Source organism: Ahaetulla prasina, chromosome 2 (assembly GCF_028640845.1).
Source record: "Ahaetulla prasina isolate Xishuangbanna chromosome 2, ASM2864084v1, whole genome shotgun sequence".
NCBI classification, from domain to species: domain Eukaryota; kingdom Metazoa; phylum Chordata; class Lepidosauria; order Squamata; family Colubridae; genus Ahaetulla; species Ahaetulla prasina.
In genome coordinates this window covers 280,575,106-280,602,257 of record NC_080540.1, presented here as the reverse complement: position 1 = coordinate 280,602,257, position 27,152 = coordinate 280,575,106, and the positions used below count along the sequence as shown (strand labels likewise).

The window sequence follows — 27,152 nt, the reverse complement described above, 5'->3', positions numbered from 1 at the left end:
GGTAAGCTAAAAAAATGTGGGATAGACAGTATGACCACCAGATGGATTTGTAACTGATTGACAAAAAATGCACTCAAACTTAGGTCCTCAATGGAACTACATCTACATGGCAGTTCCAAAGGTGCTTTTTCAGGAGGCAACTGGACTTTCTTGTTTTTTCTTTGAAGACATTTCACTTCTCATACAAGAAGCTTCTTCAGCTCTGACAGGATACTGAGGAATCTTGTCAGAGCTGAAGAAGCTCCTTGGATGAGAAACGAAATGTCTTCAAAGAAAAAACAAGAAAGTCCAGTTGCCTCCTGAAAAAGCACCTTTGGGACAACCATGACCTGGATGACTGAGAATCTCTACAGACATCTACATGGAAGGAAGGAAGCAGTGAGGTACCCCAAGGTTCCATTTTAGGCCCAATACTCTTCAACATCTTCATAAACGATTTAGATGAGGGAATAGAAGGGGAACTCATCAAGACAACACTAAACTGGCAGGAATAGCCAACACCCCAGGCGAATCCAGACGAATCTCAACAGACTTAAACCCTGGGCCCCATCCAGTGGTGGGATTCAGCCAGTTCGCACCTATTCGGGAGAACCAGTTGTTAACTTTCTAAGCAGTTCGGAGAACCAGTTGTTGGAAGAAATCTCCTTTTGGTTTTTTTTCCACTTTACAGGGCCAATCCTGTAAGGAAGGCAGGAAGGAAACATTCTGGTGGTGTCTCTAGCCTTATTGCCCTGCTTACAGAAACTGCCTCTCGGGTTAACCCTTATTACATTGTAACAGCTAAGGCGAAGCGCCCATTGACATGAGTCACATTGAATTGGCCACGCCCACAGGTCACATGACTACCGAGCCACGCCTACCCAGCTGGTCATTAGGGCAGAGAACTGGTTGTTAAATTATTTGAATCCCACCACTGGCCCCATCTAACAAAATGAAATTCAGTGCAGCAAAAAGTAAGGTTTTACACTTAGGCAAAAAAAACCAAAATGTTTGGATATAGACAACATGAAACTTGGCTCAATATCAGTAAATGAGGGCCTTTTCAACAGCAGAACTGACCTGACCACCACTGCCATTGACCAATATATAATTATCACTTTTAGCTTGCTTAATTTAGCTCTTGGAAAAATCATTACATAATTATACTGAAGATTAGCGTTGTGAGGCCCAAAAGGAGAACCGGAAAAAAAGAAGACTGAGGTTGATATTATTAATGGAATTGTCAGAGGAAGACAAAAGGGACATTGATTAACTTCATCAATAACTAGTTAATCACCATAGTTAATTGAGTAATGTTTTCGGGCTAACCAGAGGAAAGCAGCATGTTCCTCTCCTCATAGAGACAAACAAAGGAAAAGAAAAGTGGAAAATGAAAGGCAGACAGCAGCTGAAAGTGCACAATAGGGTTACTTTTTATGTTTTAAACTTTATTTATTTCCAGCCTATATTATTTTTATAAATAACTCAAGGTGGTAAACATACCTAATACCCCTTCTTCCTCTTATGTTCCCTACAACAACAACAACCTTCTGAAGGGGGTTGGCCTGAGAAAGAGAGTGACAGCCTCAAAGTCACCCAGCTGGCTTTCATCCCTTAGATGCAGTGGTGGGTTGCCCCCAGTTTGGACCGGTTCTATAAAACCGGTAGTAAAACTGGCGGGAGGCTCCGCCCACTGACCCAAACATCATCAAAACTCTTCCGCGCATGTGCAGAAGAGCGCGCACGGGCATGATGCAAACCGGTAGTAAAGGTAAGTAGAACTCACCCCTGCTAAGATGGGACTAGAACTTACCATCTCCTGATTTTCAGCCCGGTGCCTTAATTTTATGCATCTGACTGCTGCTATCTAGTAGCTGTCCTGTTTTTTTGCTGCCCCAGTCTGATTCCCCCTGTTGGAAAAAATATCCATCTGGGTTCAGTTCCAAGTGGGGAGAAAGACACTGGAAACATGGCGGCAGTTCGGAAAGATGGTTTAAGGGTGGACAGGACCACATAGTTTGAGGTCCTGGACAACTGAGCACATGAAGGGGGGGGGGAGAGAGAGAGAGAGAGAGAGAGAGATTTATCTTCCCTTTCTTGCCCCCCTCCCTTGGAGCTTCCTGTTCCTGTGTAAGGGCAGGTATCCCATTGGTTGTTGTAGGGGTCATGTGCAAATCCTAGGAGTTTGTCTGAGATTGAACTGTGTGCTGATGTAATGTCCCCAGGTGATTTCGCAATGCAGTGAGCCCTGCTATTAGATGGGTAGAGGGCTAATCCTATCCTATGTCCTGAGGGCCATGTCTTAATCCCATCACCCTGAAGCTGAAGTGGGGGTGGGGCAGAGAGCTGCAGGGAGCAACTTTGTCTTTAAAACATGTTTCTCATTTTCTCATCCAGGAAACATAATATTCTGCCTTTTTAATATTTCCTAGAATATTTCATCCTTCTAAGACGGGTGGGTGTTAATTTTCTTCACCCCTTTACCAAAAAATATGTAAGATTGAGGAAAGGGAAGAGAAAATAGAAACTACAGGATAACAGTGAGGACAAGACAATTATTTCAAATGCTGCAAAAACCCATTGTGTCTCCTTTTCCCCAGGTCCCATCAAATGAATACATTAAATGAATCAAATGAATTTATTCAATCTGGATTGGAAAGGGAAGCTTTAGTTCAAGGATCCTTTCTGTGGTATACCCCAGTTATGGTCGGACCAGCAAAACAAACTATCGGCATAATTTAGTCTGCTTCATTTAATTTGTCATTAAAATGGATTTCTATCCCATTAGATTTACAGCCTTGAGGGCATGAAGGCAAAAGGACTGTCTATGGCAAATGGATTTTAGAGACTTATTTCCTGCTTTATTAGGGATTGTTTTATACCATCAGTGGTAGTGTTGTGAATTCCTTGTCTAATCCCTATTTTATGGAAGGTCTCCTGGAGTACAAAGGAAGGGTGTTTTTGATTAAAAGCGAGATAATCGCTATACTTCTACATGCATAGGATTGTTTCTTTTCACGGTAACAGAGAGGGAAGTCATTTCTTTAAGACAAAAACAATTAAAAAAACACACAACCAACCTATTAAAACAGGCATGCACAATGTACAGCTACCAAATAAATGGCAAGCAGAGTTATCTGCCATGTGTGATTGCTCCCTAGGAAGATAATAAATGTCCTAATTTTGCTTACAGCCTGGAATTTACAAGAGCCAGCAAGGAATGGCGAGAAGGTTGTTTCCGAGGGCTGATTCAGTTGTCTTCATCTTAATGTGTTACAACTTACATTGCTGTGTATTGGTACAATTGCTTTCATAAAGTGACATGCAGCCAATCGGAAAGGGGCTTATGTAGCCCTGGGGTGATATGTGACCCACTTGCGTGCCTGTTTTGAATCATCTGCCATGCCTGTACTAGACCTTTGTAGATGAATCACATTGAAAATAACATACCTTCTTCTCCAATGGAAACTGGCTCCATTCAATTAGACCAACCACTTTTTTTCACTGTAAAGTGGTTGAAGGGTCAGGGCCGGGAGGTGTAAAGAATTAAACTCTTTACTACAGCTGGAATTTACAGAATAAAATACTACTTGTAATGCCATTGATGCAGTCGTCCTATTTAATTGAAAGGATGGTAGGCCTGAATTTAAGGCACCCCTCTGAAATATATTTATAATATTTGTCTGCTAAATATTATAGTCAAACAAACAACCTATCAGCTTGCTGAGTAGGGTTGTCAACTCATATTGAATTCAGTCCTGGAGATTGCCCCACTCTCAAAAAAAGTGTCTGCGTTCACCTTGCAGAGAATTAGCATCCAATCCTCTCCTAGAAGAGTGAAATATTTTAGGAAATATTAAAAAGGCAGAATATTATATTTCCCTGGATGAGAAATGGAGAAACATGATCTTGGAGACAGAAACCCAGAGCCTCAGCTCCCTGTGTCCTCCCACCCCAAGCAGATACTGAGTTTAGGGCAGCTTTAGAAATGCAGATGTGGTAATCCATTACTGCCTGCAGCAAGGTCAGGTTCTGACAAAGGTAAGGTCAGCCACAGTAGGAATTGCACAACAAGCCCCTTCATTGCATTAACCTGTGCTTCCACCAAGTTTGACTCAGACAGACTACAAAGTTAGCTGTGACCAATACAATACATATTCTTGCACAGGAACAGGAAGTTCAAGTGCAAAGCCCAAGAGAGAGTATGAATACCTTTCTCTCTCTCAACTCCATGTGGTCAGCTGTACCAGCATCATGTGCTTGATGGTTCTGCTCCATTAAACCATCTTTCCTATCACCCTCCATGTTTCCAGTGTCTTTCTCCCCGCTTGGAACTGAACTAGATGGATATTTCCTCCAACAGCCTCAATTGGGTGCATACAACATACATATTTGGGATTGTGCAAAACTTCCCAGAAAGGTACTCTGTCATGTGTTGCAGCATGAGCAAAACACCTCTACTCAAATAATTAAAACAGCGCTGTCTTCTGTAATTGTTGGCTGCTTTGGAAGCTGCCCTGGAAAAACAAGTAGCTGTTCTATTGTTTCCAAAAAGAGATGCTTCATTCGTGTTCCCGCACATTCTGGAACATCTGCTTCAAAGTTGTTGCACAGTCCTAGAACATATTCATATACATATATATGAAAATTTAGCAGGCCTAAGGCCATATTCTAAACGAGAGGCAGAAGGAAGGAGGGAAGACTAGGACGAAAAATATATTAATGGTAACTGAAATAATGAAAACTGATTAAAGTTAATTACCTGTAAAAATAAGGCATTTCATTTGCAAGCTTAATTGGTCTCCCATTTGTAAAGTAAACAAAACATTCTCCTCTTTACAAATTTAAAAATAAAGCTCCCTTGTGCACAGAGCCATGCGCACACAGAGAAAGACTGAATATCTGGATTCAACAAACATAAAGCTATAGGCGCCTGCATTAAGTAGTAAGGCTCACTGAGTTCATGACAGGTACTTCCAGGTGAGTACAGGTAATCCTCGATTTATAAGCCCCAAATTTCTGTTGCTAAGTGAAACATTTGTTCAATGAATTTTGCCCCGTTTTACGACCTTTCTTGCTACAGTTGTTAAGTGAATCACTGCAGCTGATAAGTTATAGTAATACGGTTGTTAAGTGAATCTGGTTTCCCCATTGACAAGGTTGCAGAAAGTGATTATGACACCCCCCCAAGACACTGCAACCGTCATAAATATGAGTCAGTTGCCAAGCATCTGAATTTTGATCACGTTACCACAGGGATGCTGCAATGGTCATAAGTGTGAAAAATGGTCATAAGTCACTTTTTTCAGTGCCATTGTAACTTTGAACGGTCACTAAATGAACCGTTCAAAGTCGAGGACTATCTATATGCATAAGCTGCTTGTGATGACCCGGGACGTGACACAAAGACAACACAGCCAGAGAACCGATGAGTCCCTTTATTATCACCAACTATGCCCCCAATGTCCCTTTCAATTCTCCGGCCTGGAGAGAGCTTTCCCACCAACCTGTAATAGTCTTTGGCTGGCAAAACTTTAGTCCCAAAGGAAAACTTTCAACAAAAAATCCAACAAGGCAAGACAAGGTAATTAATCCAGCAGGGCAAACAAAATAAGGAATTCCACAAGCAAAGTAGCATGGCAGTAAATCAAACCAGTTGGGAGGATGCCAGGATTCAAATAAACACCAGATAAACTCAGTGTTTGTTCCCAACAACCGCCCCTCCCATTTGCCTCTACTTTTAAACTCCATCAGCAGCTGTGCCTTGTAAAGAGGATCGGGTCCCTTTCCTCCCTCGTAAGCCACGCAACCCACGTTGCTCTCTTCTCCGTTCCTCCCTGCGCTGCCTAGGATGAGGAGAGGGTGGGCCTTTGTCTTCTTCTGAACCCCCTCTCCCTTGTTCTATCCCTCTCCTGCTCTGCCCAGCCTGACTTTGCACTTCCCCATTTTCTTCCACAGCCAACGGATCCACTCTCTCACTCTCTGTCAGCTGTTCCTCTTCCCCTTTGGATTCAGACTCTGACAGGGGCATGACACTGCTATTCTGTTCAGCATGTCTTACTCCATGTAACCTAGGGTGAAACGTGAGGGAAAATCTTAAGGGTATTGAGCTGCTTATTCCAAGTGACACTGATTTGCAACCCCAAGGAAATTTAGTGTTGAATCCCATTGCATTTGGTGAAAAATATGCTTAGGTTTTCTACTTCCCTTCAGTCAGCATTTTGCTCTCCCTTTCTCCAGATGTGTGTGGGGAGACGTAATAAACATCTCACAGGAGTCTGGGAGCACTTTTTCTATCTAACAAATTTTGTTTAAAGATACCAGCTTTTGTGAATTGCAACTCTATCCAATGGCATAGAGTGGTTAGACCAGGATGTGCGAATTTCAACTCTCAGAATCGCTACCTCAAGGTTGCCTTAAATGCTGGCCTGGGAATTCTGGGGTTTGAAGTCCACACATCTTAAAGTTGTCAAGGTTGAGAAACACTGGATTGCTAGACTGGGATGACCAAGTGGTGGATGGAGAGAGGAGGAGGAGGAGGGGGAGGAGACTGATTGGGTATGCAGATGCAATGAGACAGATCAGAAGTATCTCATCAGTCAGCAATTGGAGTGTGTAAAATACCCATTGTGTTTGTTGACTCCTTCTGACATTGCCTGAAACCTTATGATGTGGGTGGATTCATCCATTTCTCCTGGATGTTGCTTTTGAAGTCCTGTTTTTCCAAAACAATCACTTTGAAGTCTGCCATAGAATGTCCTGAAAGCTAGAATGGTCTAATACAGTGGTAGTCAACCTGGTCCCTACCGCCCATTATTGGGCATTCCAGCTTTCATGGTGGGCGGTAGGGGTTTTGTCTGATACTGAAGCACGTTCCTTTTTTTTTTAATTTAATTGACTTTTTAAAAATTTTTCATAGCATTATTTAAAAACATTTTCATTAGGTTTTCATAAAATTCCCCGTGACAATTTAAATTTCTAAAAATATACTATTTGTATCGCCCGCACATAAGTTTAGTTCATGTTATGTAAGTGAAACTAAATGGCGCTATAGTGCAACCGCAAATAAAAGAGCCTCGTCCCAGAATAGCTCCCGCATCTCCCCCCACACCACCCAGCTGTAACAGACAAGCAGAGCTGGTAGCCGGCGCCCCCATCCCCAAACCCAATCCACGATGCACGAGAGGCATGCTGTCGTGTCCCACTCCTCCGCTGACGGCTGGGTCAGGGAAATCCGAATCAGGCTTGCCTCTGCAGCTCTGCCCAAAGTCCTAACAAAGTCCTCAGAGCAGGCAGGAGACCAGTAAGTGACTTCAGCAAGATAAGTTCGACTTTTGCCTGACTCAGAGACTGCCAGAAAGTAGATCCTTTATATAGGCCATGGGGTGTGGCTCCATGACTCAGCACTCATTAAGGCCTGCCCCTCCCTTCCTTCTGTTGCCTCCGCCTCTCCAATCTTCTGATGCGAGGATTACTCCAATCAGCTGTTGTTGGGAGTAAACCCTCCTCAGGCTCACCTGCTGTGGAGGAGGGGGAGGGGTCTAGCTACTCCGTTTGCCTGGGCATGGAGTCAGGGCTGGGGCAGGGAGATGCTCCTTCTTCTGCAGTTTGTGTGGGCATGGAGCCAGGACTTGGGCCGGGAGGCATACATTCCTCCGTGTTCGGGAGCAGATAAGAAGGCCCCGGCTGCTCTGAGGGCGGGCAAGACACAACACATGCACAGATGATAATACACGGCGCATTACTGTGGAACTGGTGGACGGTTAGAAAATTTTATTACTAACAGAGATACAAAAGTGGGCGGTAGGTATAAAAAGTTTGACCACCCCTGGTCTAATACTACTTTGTTCTTAATTTGAATTCTAGGGTCCATAATTTTTGTGTCTGCAAAATTTATTCCATTTCTCCAGTACTGAGTACTAAGGGCCATTGCTGGAAGATGACAAAATACAGGTAGTCCATGATTTATGATCACTCACTTTGTGACCACTTGAAGTTACAGCGGACTTACCCGGAAATGCTTACAACCTGGTTCTGAACTTACAACAGCTGGTGGAGGCACGGTCTCATGACCACATTTTGGGTGCTTGACAACCAGCCCACTTTTTATTTGTTTGTTTGTAAAATGTATTGGCATTTATGATCATTTAACTGCAGCATCCTGCAGTCAGGGCCAAAAACTGGCATTTACTTCTGGTTTTCAGCCCAAACCGTTCCATAGTAAATCATTTGATTCCATAGTATTTGTTTAATCATGGCCAGAAAAAAAGGATGTAAAGTCAAGTTGGTTATATGGGTGATCCGCTTTACGATCATCATGACATACAACCTTGACGGGCAGGCTCCTCTACGGTCATAAGTCAAGGACCACCTGCATATCACATTGGAGAAATAACATGTGATGGCACCTCTAATCATGCTTGTTGAGGTCTGTTGGTACAAAGTAGAGCTCTGGGTTTGTTGCAGGGCCTGGTTCTCATGTAGGCATCCTTGTCCTGTTGTTTCTTCTGGTTTATGAGCATTTGCTTCAAGTTGGGTGGTGTTGTGGTCCACCAGCAGCCTACGGAGCTGGCAACAGAGTCTGACAGCGATGAGGCTGAGGTGGGGCCAGGGCCATCGGGGAGTGAGGTGAGGACTCCAGAGCCTCCAGGGACTGATAGTAGTGAGGCAGAGAAACAGGAGGAGCCTGTTCCTAATGCACACATGAGAAGAGCTGCCAGAAGGCAAGAGCAGCTCAAGCAAAGAGGACAACTCGGGAGTAGGGCCAAGAGATGATTGGCCCCTCCCATAAGGCTTAAAACAGACCAGCAATGGTGTTTGGGCTTTGCCGGAAAACAACGTTGGTAGCTTCATCTTCTTGCATTTATTTTTGTATCGGTGACTTCTGAACGTTTGCCAAGAAAGGCCTTTGGCAGTTTGTCTAATTGGACCAAGGTTTGCGATAGGATTGAGAAATTTGTGTTGGGAGGAATTCGCTTTAATTCAGTTTAACTATGCTGGAAATGAAGTAGTTCTCAGCTGTTCAAATAAAGTTTATTTTTTCATTGACTGAGTTTCCTACTACCTACTTGGGCCTGGGTCACAACAGGTGGTTGTGTATATGTGCATATGGTCCTACCACCCAGGACCTGAAAGGATGAATCCATATTGTCCATTATGGATTATAGTTTATTAATAATCTGCTTAATTAGTTTGAGCTGTTGATGACAACTGGCAAAGTTCTGTGGTCCGTCTAACTCTTAATAGGTTGAGGGGAGGGTGGAAATCATTGAAATCATAGAAGAAATGCTTTTTCATGGGTTTAGATCAGGGGTAGGGAACTATGCCCTCTTTATGACCGTGGACTTCAACTCCCAGAATTCCTTAGCCAGCCAGGCTGGCTCAGGAATTCTAGGAATTGAAGTCCACAGATCATAAAAGGGCCATAATTCCCCACCCCTGATGAAAATGTTATAATGAATCTCAACTAAAGGATGAACTTCAGAGGGTATGAGTTTAGCAAGTGCCATTGCCTCCCTCCCCACGGGCACTTTGTATTTGTCAGAAGCTTTTAGGTGGAGCATACCCTGCAAATTTAAAACAGCTGCCTTCTTGCCTCCTTTTGGGGAATTTTGGACACAGCATCAGGATTCAAGAGATTCAAGATGGTAGCTAATTTGAGTGCAGAGCACATAATTAAGCCTAAAACTTTAGATACAACTTTGCAATGCTAAATACGTTGAATAAACATACCCATAATGTGGCTTGCATAATCTGATTTATCAGCTGTGCGCAGACAAAACAACTGGCAGCCATTACCTCAAAGGAAACATCCCAGGCTGTCTCCAGAACATGATTCATAGTATTGTGCAGTTGGAAGATACCTTGGAGCAGTGGTGGGATTCACTTATCTTCTCTACTGGCTTGCAAATGTGAGCGCGCATGCGCCAGCTTCGCTCATACGCGCATTGTCTGTAAATGTGCACGGCCTTCTGTGGATGTGCAGTACTTGCACGTTACATCCAGGTGGGTGGGCGGGCGGAGCCTCCTGCAGTTGCCACTAGAACCGGCTGAATCCCATCACTGTCTCGGAGGTCATCTAGTCAAGAGGTCTCTAACCTTGGTCACTTGAAGACTTGTGGACTTCAACTCCCAGAATTCCTCATCCAGCAAAGGTGGCTGAGAAATTCTGGGAGTTGAAGCCCACAAGTCTTCAAGTGGCCAAGTTTGGAGACCCCTGATTTAGTCCAATCTCTATAAAATGCCCAGGTGAATCATTTTTGATCAATTTCCATTTACCACAAAGGTGGCTGGTATCTCTGCCACAGGGCCAAGGCCCGCCTATGTCTCACCCCTTTTCATCTCAAACTTACCCCACCTATGACTGCAACAAGGATGAAAAGAACTGTCAACACCATGCTATTTGGCATCTTGGAACTTCTCAGGAAGGTGAACGCTTGCCATTTAAGTGGGCAGCCAAAGCATATGAATGTTTTGCAGAACTATTTATAACTCTTGGTTCCTGACCACTGCCAAATATTTTAAATATTCAGGATGACATTTAAAGTTTTCTTCAGGTTCCCAAGTTCGAAACATTGGAGGAAAATAATTATAACTGGGCTTATCAAATCTTTCATATCTGTGCCGTGTTTTTTGGAGCTTGTTATAGGTTAGCTTAAAGCCAATGAAGATTGCCCACACCCAGGAAGAAAAAATGAGATTTCCAGATCCCACAGGCAAAGTGAGTACATGAGACATAGGCATATCTGCCTAGCAATGCTTATCTAAATCCACTGAATGTTTTTTTGATATCCTTGGTTGCCTTTTCTTTTGCTGGGATCACAATGTCTTGCAAGATCTACCTGTTCTGACCTCTGTCAAATTAGTAGCTGGCTTGCTATACATGTGATTCAATATCTCCATGAGTTTAATGCAGTGGTGAAAGTCAATTTTTTTTACTACCAGTTCTGTGGGTGTGACTTGGTGGGCATGGCAGGGGAAGGATACTGCAAAATCTCCATTCCCACCCCACTCTGGGATCAGCCATAGGTGGTATTTGCTGGTTCTCCGAACTACTCAAAATTTCCACTATTGGTTCTCCAGAACCTGTCAGAACCTGCTGAATAGCACCCCTGGTTTAATGTGAAATTATGATACCACATGCATAACCTGTTTTCAAAATCTACTGCCATACAAGTAGTCCTCAATTTACAACAGTTCATTTAGTGACCGTTCAAAGTTACAGCTGCACTGGAAAAGGGTCTTATGACCATTCTTCACACTTACAAGCGTCCCCATGATCAAAATTCAGACGCTTGGCAACTGATTCACATGTATGATGGTTGCAGTGCCTTGAGGGGGGTCATATAACCCCTTTTGCGACCTTCTGAGAAGCAAAGTTAATGGGGAAACCAGGTTCACTTTACAACCATGTTACTAACTGAACAACTGCAGTAATTCAGTTAACCACTGTGGCAAGAAAGGTTGTAAAATGGGGCAATACTCACTTAACAAATGTTGCACTTAACAACGACCATGTTGGGCTCAATTATAGTCATAAGTCAAGAACTACCTGGGGTCTTGGATCAACCCAGGGGCCATAGAGGAGCAATACTCCAATCTAGACTTTAAGAGAAGAGAATATTTGTACCTAGGGGTTGAACTGTGGGTCCTCTGAGCTTGGCTGTTTTCTTGCCCAAGCTTCATCACCCAAATAGGTAATGTCATCAGAGCTGATGATCTAGATCTTCTAATTTAAGATCCTCATTGTCTCCAGTTCAAAATACTCAAATTCTGTAGTTACAACAGATGTTCCTAAAGCTAGAATTGACATGCAAAGATGAAAATCCATTCCAAAGTCGTAATACCAGCGAACAAACATCCTTAGAGGTCGTAGCTAGGTTTTTCTGTTCCTGAGAAGAATAATACCATCTGATGGTAGCTCGTTTAGACTATCTAAGTGTTCAGGTCCTAAAGTTTGAAGGCTGGTCTCCATCACAGAACACATGACCCATCTTATCCTCTTTATCTTACATTTTCTGAAAAATTAGGAAGAGGGAGCATTCTTCCCCTGGTTCAGGGCTGCTATTCAGCAGGATCTGACAGGTTCTGAAGAACCAGTAGCAGAAGTTTTGAGTAGTTCGGAGAACCGGCAAATACTACCGCTGGCTGGCCCCAGAGTGGGGTGGGAATGGAGATTTTGCAAATCCTTCCCCTAGGAGTAGGGAGTGAATGGGGATTTTGCAGTATCCTTCCACTGCCACAACCACAACCACAAGCCACACCACACCCACCAAGCCACGCCCACAGAACCGGTAGTAAAAAAAATGGATCCCACCACTGCCCTGGTTGCCTTCTTACTGGTCTCACATATGCTTCCAAATATTCGTTTTCCCTCTTGCAGTCTTATCTGTTTAATTGCTTTAGGGGAGATACATATTGCTTTTAAAAACAAGGAAGATTTAATAATAATAATAATAATAACAACAGAGTTGGAAGGGACCTTGGAGGCCTTCTAGTCCAACCCCCTGCCCAGGCAGGAAACCCTACACCATCTCAGACAGATGGTTATCCAACATTTTCTTAAAAATTTCCAGTGTTGGAGCATTCACAACTTCTGCAGGCAAGTTGTTCCACTTATTAATTGTTCTAACTGTCAGGAAATTTCTCCTTAGTTCTAAGTTGCTTCTTTCTTTGATCAGTTTCCACCCATTGCTTCTTGTTCTACCCTCAGGTGCTTTGGAGAACAGCCCGACTCCCTCTTCTTTGTGGCAACCCCTGAGATATTGGAACACTGCTATCATGTCTCCCCTAGTCCTTCTTTTCATTAAACTAGACATACCGAGTTCCTGCAACCATTCTTTATATGTTTTAGCCTCCAGTCCCCTAATCATCTTTGTTGTTCTTCTCTGCACTCTTTCTAGAGTCTCAGCATCTTTTTTATATCGTGGCGACCAAAACTGAATGCAATATTCCAAGTGTGGCCTTACCAAGGCATTATAGAGTGGTATTAACACTTCACTTGATCTTGATTCTATCCCTGTGCTGGCTTTTTTAGCAGCAGCTGTACACTGCTGGCTCATATCTAAATGGTTGTCCACTAGGACTCCAAGATCTCTCTCACAGTTACTATTATTGAGCAAGGTACCACATATACAGTTCCTGTGCATTTTGGGTTTTTTTGCCTAAATGTAGAACCTTACTTTTTTCACTGTTGAATTTCATTTTGTTAGATAGCGCCCCATGTTCAAGTCTGTCAAAATCCTTCTGTAACTTGAGCCTATCTTCTGGAGTGTTGGCTATTCCTGCCAGCTTGGTGTCATCTGCAAATTTGATGAGTTCCCCATCTATCCCCTCGTCCAAGTCATTGATGAAGATGTTGAAGAGTACTGGGCCTAAAACAGAGCCTTGGGGTACTCCACTACATACTTCCCTCCATGTGGATGTAATTCCATTGAGGACTACATGAGAGGTTTCCTATAGACGTTGCGAAACAGGCACATAATTATGAAACTATCTAGGTTGAGTCGGTGTATGGCACTTTGATTCTTTAAAGGCACTTCTTCAAAGTGCTGGAATGAAAGGATTATGGTTCAAACTTGTGCATATTTATAGACAGAAAAATGAATCCCAAACAAACATGCCAGCAGCTGGATTCAACAGCCAAAAGTTGTAGGTTATTGGAAACATTTATGTGTTTTTCTAGCACCTAGGTTTTGCACTCAGATTATAAATTCAGAGGATATTACCCCTTAGAGGTGGCCCCTGACTTAACAATCATTTGCTTAGCGATCATTCAAAGTTACAACACCACCAGTCCTTGCATTTACGACCAGCATCCCACAGTCGCATGAGTAAAATTCAAGACTTGGCATCCAGTATGTATTTACAACAGTTGCAGTGTCCTAATCACTATTTGTGACCTTTTCAATTAGCTTTTGACAAGGTTAATGGGAAAAGACAAATTTACTTAACTATTGTATGAGTCACTCAGAAAACCACTTAAGAGATTCACTTAACAACCAAAGCAGGATATATTTAGCAACAGCCTTGCTAACCAACAGAAGGGCTGGTCCCAATTGTTGCCATAAATTGTGGACTACCTTTTATTGTCTACTGAGCAACAATTGCATTTTAGAAAACTATTGTGCTTAAAAAAGGATCCCAGCATCGTTTCTGCTCAGGATTCTCTGTCTATAAGAGAAGCATACCCAAAACTTTTGTTTTCCTTTCAGTGCAACTGTATGTAATTACATCCATCCTAATGCCTCTTGGATGGAGAAGGATTACACAAGCTTTATATCTGTCCTCACCCAAAGTGCAGATATCCCCCAGGTCCGACTTTAAATCACAAAAACTAAATCTTGGACAGCATCCTGCTTTCCATCCCTTTGATATTTCCCTCTAATGCTTTGGGACATGTGATATACATTATCTCTTCCCAGAAAATAAAAAGAATGTAGTTCTCAGTTTGGCTGAAACAAAAATCAGCTTCTTTACATCTCTTTGTCTTATAATGAAAAGAAGCAGTAGTACGGTCTACAATGGGGAGGTGGAAAAACCTGGGGTTTTTTCCCCCCTTATTATTTGGATAAGCTCTTAATGCTGAGGTATGGAGGGGTGTTTAAATGCAAAATCCTGGTACTGCAAATACTGAAATAATTTAAAAGGCATATTCTTGTTTTTTGAACTTTATTTTGAGGGAGATTTAAAAAAAAAGGCTGAGGAACATTTTGCTTAAGAGTTCAAAAGAAATAGATATGGGAATGTTTGCACCGCAAGTCATTTATAAAACTCTGGTTATATAGATAGCTGAATGAAAATTCCAGGATCTGTCAGATGTTCAATTCTATTTATTTATTCTTTTCCAGCAAGCTGGATAACTCACAGGAAATAAGACTGAATATATGATTAATAGATCATAATATGCGAGAAGGTAGTGGGCTCACCCCTCGAATTTCTTGTGCTCCCTTTCATTTCCCAGGTTTATGTTAACGTATGTTACATAGTTGTGGGGTTTTTTTACACCACAATAGTAAAAAACTTCCTTCATCATGATCGAGTCTTCCAAGAAATCTTCCTTCTGAGTATATGTTCTAATTATTACCATTGCTATTTTCCCACTGGTCTGCATTCTTGTTAGATTTGGTTTTCATCAAGATTATATCCAGGCTAGATATGGATTTGTGGGGATGATGTGGGAAAGCCAAAGAAACTGAATCTATTTCTGAGCATTTGTAACATGATCATAAATCTATTTCTACATAATGCTTGAGCCAGGAGAATCTCACAATTACAGCCATTGGTGTTCCACTTGATTATGATATTCTGTTGACACTGTCTGAATGAACTATGCGTGGGAAATGAGATGGTTGTGGAGGATCGATTTAGAGAAGGTGTAACTACTTGTCAAGTCATTGGCACTTTGGCTTTTGTGGGATCTTCATATCTGGCATAACTTCCTGGTGGAGTATAACCCTCCAAAAAATGTTTCCGGATGTTATGATGGCTTTGAATCTTGTAAGCAATTTGACCCCGGGATGTTCACATTAATGTTTCATATCTAAGGTGGGTCTAGTGTATATTTATACGATACCAACAGAGTAAAAAGGAGGAGGAGGAGGAAGACAATTGTGATGGAATGTAGTCTGGTTTCCCAGAAAGGAGGGAGAGCATTCCAGAGGAGCGAGAGACAATTCAGTTCAGATCAGGGGTGAAATGCTCCCGGTTCTCACCGGATCTCGCGATCCGGTAGCAATTGTGGCTGGTGGTTCGGCGATCCGGTAGCGATCGCCGAACTACCAGCGACACCCGCCGCCTTGGTTTCTGGAGCCTGACAACAATACTGGCAGTCAATTTATGATCACAATTGAGCCAAACATTTCTGTTGCTGAGTTAGACATTTGTTAAGTGAATTTTGCCCTATTTTATGACTTTTCTTGCATAGTTGCAGTTGCTAAGTTAGTAACACATTTGTTAAGAGAATCTGGTTTCCACATTGTTATGTCCCCCTCCCCACTTCACAGAGCAAAGGCAAAGACGCGTGTCTCCCAGTCTTTTTATTTGCTACAGACCTGATTTTGTTCAGTTGAGGAAATACTTGGCAGTGACAGTGCAAAGGCCTGCCAAGTTCTGAGTCCGTTATCTCGTGTCCAAGATCCGTTGCCAAAACTCACTGACAAAGTCCTTTAACCCTCCAACAACCAAGCTGCAGTGTACCCTTGGTAGCTTTTTTGTCTGTCACAAGGGCCACATGGCACCCACTTTTTTACCCTGTGGGGTATGGCTCAGTGACTCAGCAATCTGCCACACCTTTTCCTCTGCTGTGCACGCTTATCTTTTCGTTGCTGCCTCGGATCAATCCAGGATGAATTGTCAGCAGCTGGGACTTGAGGCATTGCCAAGGAGGAGGAGGGTGCGGGAGAGGGAGGCCTTGTCAGCTCCTCCTCCTGCAGCTGGAACTTGTAGCGGTGCCAGCGAGGAGGGTCCTGGTGAGGGAGGCCTTGCTGGCTCCTCTCCCTCACTTTCCGAGTCACTCTCCTCCATGAGGACAGGCTTGGGGGGGGGGCGGAGTCACAACACACATTGACTTTGCTTGACAGAAGGTCCTAAAAGATGATCACATCACACATTGATCATATTTATACATTGCTGTAAATATGAGTCAGTTGTCAGGCATCTAAATTTTGATCATGGGACCACCACAGTCGTAAGTATGAAAAAAGTCATAGGTCACTACTATTCACTACTATTGTAACTTTGAATGGTCCATAAATGAACTCTTGTAAGTTGAGAACTACATTTAGAAATGAACATGGCATGTTTTTACAATCACAGAAAGTTTTATATTGCTAAGTGAGAAGATCATTCTTTATGATTAGTTATACAATAGTTCTGAAGAGTTCATCTCATTTTCTGGATCCAAATTAACATTTTAGAATAGAATTGATTGGACACACAAGGAATTGGTCTTTGGTGTATATGCTTTCACTGTACATAAGGAGAATAAAATACATTCATCAAGAATAAAAAGATACAACACTTACAGATCCTCAATGGAAGGCAGTTTTTTTACTGCTTTAAATCCTGTTTGGGATAATAATATTTGGGGTATAAATATTTGACTAGATGTTCCTAATATACCAGAGTTTAATGAGTTTATACCAGGGGTAAATGCTCCCGGTTCGGACCGGATCACGCGATCCAGTAGTGGTGAGGGCGGGTAGTTCGGAGAACCAGTAGCAAAAATCCCTGCCCCCCTGCCCATGCTCACCCAATCACCTGGTCCCCACTTGCCTAATTGGCAGCTTCCTGCTTCTTTCAGTCTTGCTCTCTATTCCAGCCTTGCTTCAGCTGCTGCAATCAATTGCATCAGCTAGCAACTGAATCTGACTGCCTGCAATCCATCTCATCGGTGAGTAACTCAATCTGCCTGCCTTTTCCCTTGAATTAGGTAAGTAAGGGGAGGAGCTTTTAAAAAATAATTAATTGGGGGTTTTTTAGGAGTTTTTTTTTTAGACATAGCAATATAAAGTTAAGGAAGTTTAAAATTAAGGAAGTTTTAAATTTAGCTGCTTTTATCTAAAACTATAAATAAAATAATAAAATAAAATATTTGTGCAGCTTTCTGAGATTTGGTGTGTTCCTGTAGTTTCACTCTAACTACGCAAACACAAAAAAATCTCACAAAGCTGTATGTGGTATTTTGTGTGTGTGTGTGTCAGTTGTGTTGTGTTGTGTTGTGTTTTTTTGTGTAAAGTGTGAAAATTGGTTTTTGGGCTTTTTGTGGCTATGTGAGGTTCCTGCTTGTTGCAGGGGCCATTTTGGGTGAAGTGCAGCTGCTTTTACATTGTGTGTGAGTCAGTTGTGTTATGTTGGGCTGTGTGTGTGTAAAGTGTGAAAGTTGGTTTTTGGTACCTCTTATTGTTTTGTATATTTTATTATTTTTATTATTTATTGTTATTGGCCGCGCCCACCAATTAAGCCACACCCACAGAACTGGTAGGGAAAATTTTATACGTGTTTCTATATTTAATTTATCTTCTAGCCTCTTATGAACTACTCGAAGTAATGATAAGATAACTACAGCTCATGGACCTAATATGTAGGACATTTTTTTAATACATAAGGGGATATATATACTTTTCATTTCCTTTTTTTTCCTTTTCTCAAGATGGATCTAATCATGATTTAGATTTAAGGTATTTCTAGCAGAATGCCTATTATTATCTTATATTTCCCTACAGATGGATCTGCTCTGAAACTAATTTAGGAATGAAATACTTAGAAATATGTATCATTAGGTCAGCAGCTGCAAAGGAAGGATATTAGGTTACCAAGGCTCAAGAGCTAGATAGACACTCTAGAGGAAAAAAATATTTCAAATTATGCAGTGATGCTTTGGGGATATTAACCAAGGTCACTTTTCTGGCTTCTGAGCAATTGCAAAAAAACAAACAAACCCCAATGTCAATCATAACAGCAAGACAATATATCTATTCTTGGTTTTATAATGGAATCAGGGAAGTTTTCTACCTGCAAGTATTTGTAATATCTTTAAGTAGATATTTTAAAAATTCAATCACTCTTCCTCTTGGACAGAAAAGAAGTACAGCAAGCTGGAAGGCAATGCAAGTCCATTACAATTAGTGCAAGTTCAAATACAGGTAGTCCTTGACTTACAACCATTTGTTTAGTGACCATACAAAGTTACATGGGGCTGCCCTTGAAGAGCAACCAGAAGCTACAGTTGGTGCAAAATGCAGCGGCCCGTATGGTTTTGTGCAGACGTCGGTGGGGTGGGGTGGTAAGTGGTAGGTTATTTTATTTTATTATTTTATTATATGATTCTCTCTTTTATTAGTTTTATTGTTTTTTATTCGAGGTTTAATATTCTTGTAAGCTGCCTTGAGTTGCCATGTGCGAATAGGCGGCAGTGTAAATTTCCTAAAATAAATTAATAAAATAATACTAGGGCACTGAAACACCTGACTTAACAATTGGTACTTATGACCATCATAGCATCCCCACAATTATGTGATCAAAATTCGGACACTTGGCAGCCAGCATGAAGTATGATAGTTGCAGCATTCTGAGGTCACATGATCCCAGACAACTTCCAGCAAGCAAAGTCAATGGGGGAAGCTGGATTTGCTTAAGGACCATGTAATTCACTTAAAAATTACAGTGATTTACTCAGCAACCATGGTAAGAAACATAGGCACGACTTAACAACCACTTCGCTTAGCAATGGAAGTTTTGGTGCCATGTGTGGTCATAATTTGAGGACCACGTTGTCTGAAATTTAATTTAGTGTGATTTATAAGTTGATAGCAGGTCACATTTAATGTGATCCAAAATTCAGGGAATGCAAAGGTAACGTGTGTTCTGATCATCATTTATGCGGAGAACAGGAAGATTCCATCTGAGAAAAGCTCCAAAAAGGAGAAGTTCATTTTGAAGAACTACAGCAAAATATAGGAAATAGCAGATATGCTTTGGATAGGAATTTACTCTCTTTTACACACAAATATATAAAATTACATTTCAAATTTTTAATTGTCTATTCCCACTGAGATGGAACCAATTACTCTATTCCCCATAGAAATATTGCTTTGAACAGCACAAATTTGAATAAAGCGACCATTTCATGGAGTTCGTTAACCACACTAAACTGTAGATAAAATTCAAAAGCATGCTCTGCATTTGGTCAGGATGCTTTAGCCACCTCTGTGGCTTTGAATGTATTGGAGCAGGTTTTTACAGAGGAAAAATGTACAATTCAATATTCTCAACCATTTAAAAATAAATAAGAACCGGGTTTGAATGATGTACAAAAAAATGGAACAGATAATTAGATATCATAATGTATTATCCTCCTTTTTTTTCTTTCCTTTTTTCCTGATTGTATTTTCTTTTAGTTTTACAATTTAGTTTTTTTTTTAATTCAAAAAGTTTTACACAAATTTTTTTCCCCCTTTCCCCAACCCCTCCCTTCACTAATACCTCCCCTCCCCTGACTTCCCAGAACAAACACAAGGTATAGTTAAAAATAAAACAAACATATGCTAAGAAAATTTTTCCCCAAAACTATTATACCAATTTTCCCTCTCTAGCTCTGACTTCCTCCTAACATAACCAAAATCCTTCTAAAATTAAAAATAAAAAGTAAAAATAAATTAACAATTAACAGTAATAAAATATATAAATCAATAGAACAAATTAATCCTAAAGTATTTAAAACCAGCTAAAGCATAAAAATCCAATCCAATTCAAAAAATATCTCCCTTATAGCTTCTATAACCATATAATTTTCCCCCCAGGTCTTTCTTACATAAGATCTTTTGAGAATATTCTATTTAAAATTCAGTGCAATACATTATAAAATTTCAATACAGAAAATTACAATATCTATTCAACTTTAGTCCTTCCTCGTCAAAATCCAGTATAGATCCAAATATCTAGTCTTTTATGATAGATATAAAACATATAATCAACCCATTTCTTCCAGATCTTCCTCAGAAATTGTCTTTCCGGGACACTAATATTTTTGTCTGTTAATATTTAAAAAAAACCTTGTTTCAAGGATAATACTTTTGTCTCTTGCCATTTTTTTTGATGCATTAATCTCTGTCTTTCCTTCATTACTCCTTTTGAAAAGTCAGTCAAAATATTTCCTAGTAGTTCCTTATGTCCAAGAATCCACAAATTACTGCCGTATATTCCATCAGTCCAAAAAGAGAACTCTTGGAAAACATTAACCCTGTGAGTTTTTTCGATTCGGGAGACAGCCTCCTGTAGCACAAATTCAGGCATTTCATCCAAACTATTTAAAGAAAACTTCTTTATATCAACTTGTTTATTCACGATCATATCTTCATATTTATCCACTTTTGTTTGTATCTCCTCCATTCTATTTTCCAAGTGGCTGCACTGGTTAATTTCCACCAAGCTCTCATCCAAAACGTCCCCATTTTTTATCAATTCGTATTTTTGAATAATTAAATACATACTTTCTGTGTAATCCTGTATAAAGTCACGAATCCATTCTTCTGAAAGAACCTTCATGACAAAGTTTCTGCTGAGAATCCCCTTGTGAAATACTTAAACAATGTAATATAATCCAACAATCCACAGTCCAACACAATAAGATAAAATCTCCATTCAGTTTCGATTCCGCAGCAAGGCTCCCTTTGATGTATCGCTCTGCCTTCAGTTGCTCTCAAACGCCATTTTAAACAATTAAAAGAAGGGGGAAAAAAAGATTTCTCTTTTTTAAAAAAGGTGGAAGTCAGGAAATCAAAAATACTTGCAAACCAATAATTGTTCACTCATGCTTCTTCCGTCTGCTTTTAGAAATCCACAAAAAGAAATCAGTTGTTAGCAGAAGTGGACACCTTCCTCTTTTCCTGCTTTTGCAGAAGTGCAGTGAATACTGGAGATTAAGGGAGGATTCAAAGGGATTCGACCTTTTGGGACTTTGCATAACAAAAACAAAGCCCCTAGGGGAATCTACCACTATCCCCCCCCCCTTGCTCTTTCTCTCTCTTTCAACCAGAGAGGGAAATTGAAGCCGGGAACAGCTGTTCGTTGCTGTTTTCACCAGCTTTTACCATATTCAGTGCGGAGTGCCATAAATTAGCACCCAGCGAGAAAGGTGGCGCCACCCGGAAGTTTTTAGTTTTCTTTCACTATATAGCTTGCTTTGGAATATCCTATAATATAAAATCAGTGGGATAATTGGACACAATATCCAGCAATGTCCCCTATGACTTAAACATCAGATTAGTTTTCAGGTTACTGGACTGCATAGTAAATGTTTAAGGAAGGTGGGTTATTTACTTTTGTGTTGGAGATGTACCACATTCGAACAAATCCCACCTCAAATAGCAATAGCACTTAAGACTTATATACCACTTCATAGTGCTTTAAAGTATCAGGGTTCCGACTGATGCCCTAATTAAATCATGAGCCTCGAGCCAAGCTTCAAAAGAAATCTGGTTATTTATTAGGAGCTTCATGTCAGTACGTTCCATATGAAGCCAACTCTGAGGCCATGTAATTTACATTCCAGCTGTGACCTGTTTCCCCTCTCCCCACAAGGTGTGTCATCAGTCACCAACGAAGCAATTTCGTGGGCTGTAAAAGATCACTCCCCTCTGGCCACTGTGGGTAACCGGGGAGATGGCCTTGACAGAAATATGGCTGAAATTTGCTTTTGTTTTGACTGACGCGCTGCCTTGCCGCAGCTGCAGAGTTCATTTTCCCATACCCCTTCCCTATGGCAACTTGAGAGCAGGCCAGGGAAGCTTTGCGAGTTGACATACAGCCCTCTCTAAGTGGTTTACTGTCCCCAACAATCTGGGTCATTTTACTGACCTCAAAAAGATGGGAAGCTAAGTCAACCTTAAGCCGGTGAGACTCGAACTGTCAAACTGCTGGCAATCCACAGAATTAGTCTGCAATACTACATTCTAACCACTGCGCCATCATAGTGTTTTGGTCATGTCCATTGGTACTTCCATTTTGATGGGATACTATTATAATAGTCCACCAAATTTGTGAGAGGAACGTAAGATTTAAACATATTAACTTGTTGTTAAGTCATATTCCCCAAACAGGAATTTGTCCAACTGAAAACTTTGGATATACAAGTAGTCGTCGCTTATCATTCACTTGTTCAATGACTGTTTGAACTTATGACAACTCTGAATGAATGAGAATTATGACTGGTTTTTGAAATTCTAGCTGTCATGGTATCCCCACGGTCATTTGATTGCTTCTGACAATCAAAGTCAATGGAAAAGCTGGCAGGAGGTCACAAATAGCAACTATGAGGTCACTTTAATGATGGCGGGATTCACTTAACAACAGGAAGTGAGGGAATTTCTGTTGCTAAGCGGCATGGACATGTGATGTTTCAGTTTATATAGCTTAGTGATGAAATTGTGGTTTTAATTACTGTTGTTAATCAGGGACTATCTGTAGAGTGTTGTTTTTAAACCATTGTGGAAAAGGTGACAAAATATTCTTGTAAAAATGTGTAATTACCAAACTTTGGCTAAATTAAAATTGTCATCTCTCAGTCTTTTAGCTCGTTTTAAGTGAGGCAAAATCTGAAAATAACATTCCATATGATCCAAGTTTAATTTGAGCAAATTGAGTGAATTTAAAATAAACTAACATTGACACAATTGTTTTGTCCCCCCTCATAGTTTTTCTTTGCTTTGCTTTTCCCTGTGTTCTTTTCTGCTTTAGGTATACAATTTTTACTATAAATATCATGTTATAACACTCAAAAATGTTTTTAAAACAATGGCAAAGCCAAATGACCGTGGATGAATCAGCAAGAGGACATGACAGTGTTAAGCGTATTGTTTATTCATACTGACTTCAGTGAGATATTTGTCTGTGCCACTGTTCTGAGGACACCGTTGTAAAGATGCTACCATGCCAAAAATTTCAGTCAAAAAGCTTAATTAAGGCTTATAACCTAGAAGAGCAAGAAGGCAAATGAGGCTGGCAACGGGCCCTACTCATTAAAAAAGAAAAAAAAATAATTATCCCGCATTTGTACAGAATGTCCAGAAAGCAACACAAAAGAATTCTTGAATTGCATTGTTTTTTTCAAAGGGGATTCACTGGCAATTCTTTGAACCACCTTAACGTTTGTTATGTTCAAATATACCATTGGTTAAAAATAATTATCCCGCATTTGTACAGAATGTCCAGAAAGCAACACAAAAGAATTCTTGAATTGCATTGTTTTTTTCAAAGGGGATTCACTGGCAATTCTTTGAACCACCTTAACGTTTGTTATGTTCAAATATACCATTGGTTAAAAATAATTATCCGCATTTGTACAGAATGTCCAGAAAGCAACACAAAAGAATTCTTGAATTGCATTGTTTTTTTCAAAGGGGATTCACTGGCAATTCTTTGAACCACCTTAACGTTTGTTATGTTCAAATATACCATTGGTTAAAAATAATTATCCGCATTTGTACAGAATGTCCAGAAAGCAACACAAAAGAATTCTTGAATTGCATTGTTTTTTCAAAGGGGATTCACTGGCAATTCTTTGAACCACCTTAACGTTTGTTATGTTCAAATATACCATTGGTTAAAAATAATTATCCGCATTTGTACAGAATGTCCAGAAAGCAACACAAAAGAATTCTTGAATTGCATTGTTTTTTCAAAGGGGATTCACTGGCAATTCTTTGAACCACCTTAACGTTTGTTATGTTCAAATATACCATTGGTTAAAAATAATTATCCGCATTTGTACAGAATGTCCAGAAAGCAACACAAAAGAATTCTTGAATTGCATTGTTTTTTCAAAGGGGATTCACTGGCAATTCTTTGAACCACCTTAACGTTTGTTATGTTCAAATATACCATTGGTTAAAAATAATTATCCGCATTTGTACAGAATGTCCAGAAAGCAACACAAAAGAATTCTTGAATTGCATTGTTTTTTCAAAGGGGATTCACTGGCAATTCTTTGAACCACCTTAACGTTTGTTATGTTCAAATATACCATTGGTTAAAAATAATTATCCGCATTTGTACAGAATGTCCAGAAAGCAACACAAAAGAATTCTTGAATTGCATTGTTTTTTCAAAGGGGATTCACTGGCAATTCTTTGAACCACCTTAACGTTTGTTATGTTCAAATATACCATTGGTTAAAAATAATTATCCCGCATTTGTACAGAATGTCCAGAAAGCAACACAAAAGAATTCTTGAATTGCATTGTTTTTTTCAAAGGGGATTCACTGGCAATTCTTTGAACCACCTTAACGTTTGTTATGTTCAAATATACCATTGGTTAAAAATAATTATCCCGCATTTGTACAGAATGTCCAGAAAGCAACACAAAAGAATTCTTGAATTGCATTGTTTTTTTCAAAGGGGATTCACTGGCAATTCTTTGAACCACCTTAACGTTTGTTATGTTCAAATATACCATTGGTTAAAAATAATACCCATTTTCTTTAAATGTCCTCTTTAATTGTTACTTTAACACAAATAGGCTGACGTGGTTCTTTAGGCAGAAATAAGCTGTTGTCTTTTTATTGTGGAGAACAATGGAAGAAGGGGTGCTACTTTTGAGTTTTTGGAAGAAAGGAAGATATAAAAGCACAACAAGCCTGTGCTTTTGATACAATCCCAACTATTTAACACAAATAGGCTGACGTGGTTCTTTAGGCAGAAATAAGCTGTTGTCTTTTTATTGTGAAGTACTCTTGCTTTTGAGTTTTTGGAAGAAAGGAAGATATAAAAGCACAACAAGCCTGTGCTTTTGATACAATCCCAACTATTTAACACAATCCCGAATATTGGGAAATGCCTGAATGCCTTTCACCCCCTTTCTGAAGTTTTGAATTTGCAGGTAATCTATCTATCTAGCATTATCAAGGAAATGGAATCAAGAAGAATCACGCTTTTAGGAGAGCATAGCTGAACTCCCATTCAAGAGGCAGCTTATTGTTTCAGCGTGCAGGACTAGCCTAAGATAAAAGGTTTTAGCATATCTTAATGGGGTTTTTATAGGTTTTTTATTTTTTAGTGATCAGGCCATGATATTATCTAGTTTTAATTGGGTTTTAATGTTTATTTATTGTACTGTTTTAATATGCCTGTGAACCGCCCTGAGTCCTACGGGAGATGGTGCGGTATATAAGTTCGATTAATAAAATAAATAAATAAATAAGTATGGTTGGACACACAAGGAATTTGTCTTGGTGCATATGGTCTCGGAGTACATAAAAGAAAAGATACATTTGTCAAGAGTCATAAGGTACAACACTTAATGATAGTCATAGGGAAACAGTCAATATAAATTTAAAGATATCAGCAACAAGGTTACAGTCATACAATCATAAATGGAAGGAGATGGGTGATGGGAACAATGAGAAGATTAATAGTAATGCAGACTTAGTAACTAGTTTGACAATGTTGAGGGAATTATTTGTTTAGCAGAGTGATGGAGTTCGGGAAAAAACTGTTCTTGTGTCTAGTTGTTCTGGTGTGCAGTGCGCTTATAGCATTGTTTTAAAGGTAGGCGTTGAAACAGTTTATGTCCAGGATGCAAGGGGTCTGTAAATATTTTCACAGCCCTCTTTTTGACTCATGCAGTATACAGGTCCTCAATGGAAGGCAGGTTGGTAGCAATTGTTTTTCTGCAGTTTTAATTACCCTCTGAAGTCTGTGTCTGTCTTGTTGGGTTGCAGAACCAAACCAGACAGTTATAGAGGTGCAGATGACAGACCCAATAATTCCTTTGTAGAACTGTATCAGCAGCTCTTTGGGCAGTTTGAGCTTTCTGAGTTGGCGCAGAAAGAACATTCTTTGTTGTGCTTTTTTGATGACATTTTTGATGTTGGGTGTCCATTTTAGGTTGTGAGATATGGTAGAACCTAGAAATTTGAAGATCTCTATTATTGATACTGTGTTGTCTAGTATTGTAGGCGATGGTAGTATGGGAGGGTTTCTCCTAAAGTCTACCACCATTTCTATAGTTTTGTGTATGTTCAGTTCCAGATTATTAGCTAGATGATGCCTAGAATTTATACCTTTCAATTGAGGCTGGACCTTATTGAGAATCTTGGGATTTCTTCAGATCAGGCTCCACTCAGAGTTAATCATCAGAGGATGATAGAATTTAATTGGCTGAAAAAAAAACTTAGATGACTGACAACAAATACATATATTGTCAAGTCATGGTTTTCCCAGTTATCTGATTGAGAAAATTAGACCATCAGAAAGTCTGAATTAAGCAAAACTGATGCCTTTTAATTGTGCTGCTGGATAAATTTGCTGAAACTATTTTGGATCACCAGAAGAATAAATATAGTTTAATACTAATGTAAGGTTTCCCTGCCAAATCATGTCTGACTCTAGGGCGTGGTGCTCATCTCTATTTCTTGACCAAGGGACCCAGCATTTTCTGTGATGTGACCAGCATGGCTATACACCAAAACATAAAGATGCTGTTACTTTCCCACCAAAGTGGTACCTGTTAATTTACTTGCATTTGCATGCTTTTGAACTGCTAGGTTCAAAATGAGCCATGGTGGCACAGTGATTAGAGTGAAGTACTGCAGGCTACTTCTGTTGACTGCCGGCTGCCTGCAATTTGGCAGTTCAAATCTCACCAGGCTCAAGGTTGACTCAGCCTTCCAGCCTT

General features: G+C 40.2%; 1 protein-coding gene across 2 annotated transcripts in view; it reads right to left on the bottom strand.

Moving 5' to 3' along the window:
* The window catches only part of C1QTNF3 (C1q and TNF related 3), a 110,155-nt gene that overhangs the window by 74,293 nt on the left and 8,710 nt on the right, over window positions 1-27,152 (bottom strand). The window contains exon 1 of one of the 2 annotated variants that reach the window (XM_058170180.1): window positions 1,793-1,854. The exons of the other annotated variant lie outside the window; for it this stretch is intronic. Within the exon in view, the coding sequence (XP_058026163.1) occupies window positions 1,793-1,795 (3 nt within the window). The 5' untranslated portion in view covers window positions 1,796-1,854. Of the gene's footprint in view, window positions 1-1,792; window positions 1,855-27,152 lie in introns of those variants that run through there. 2 annotated transcript variants of the gene reach the window in all.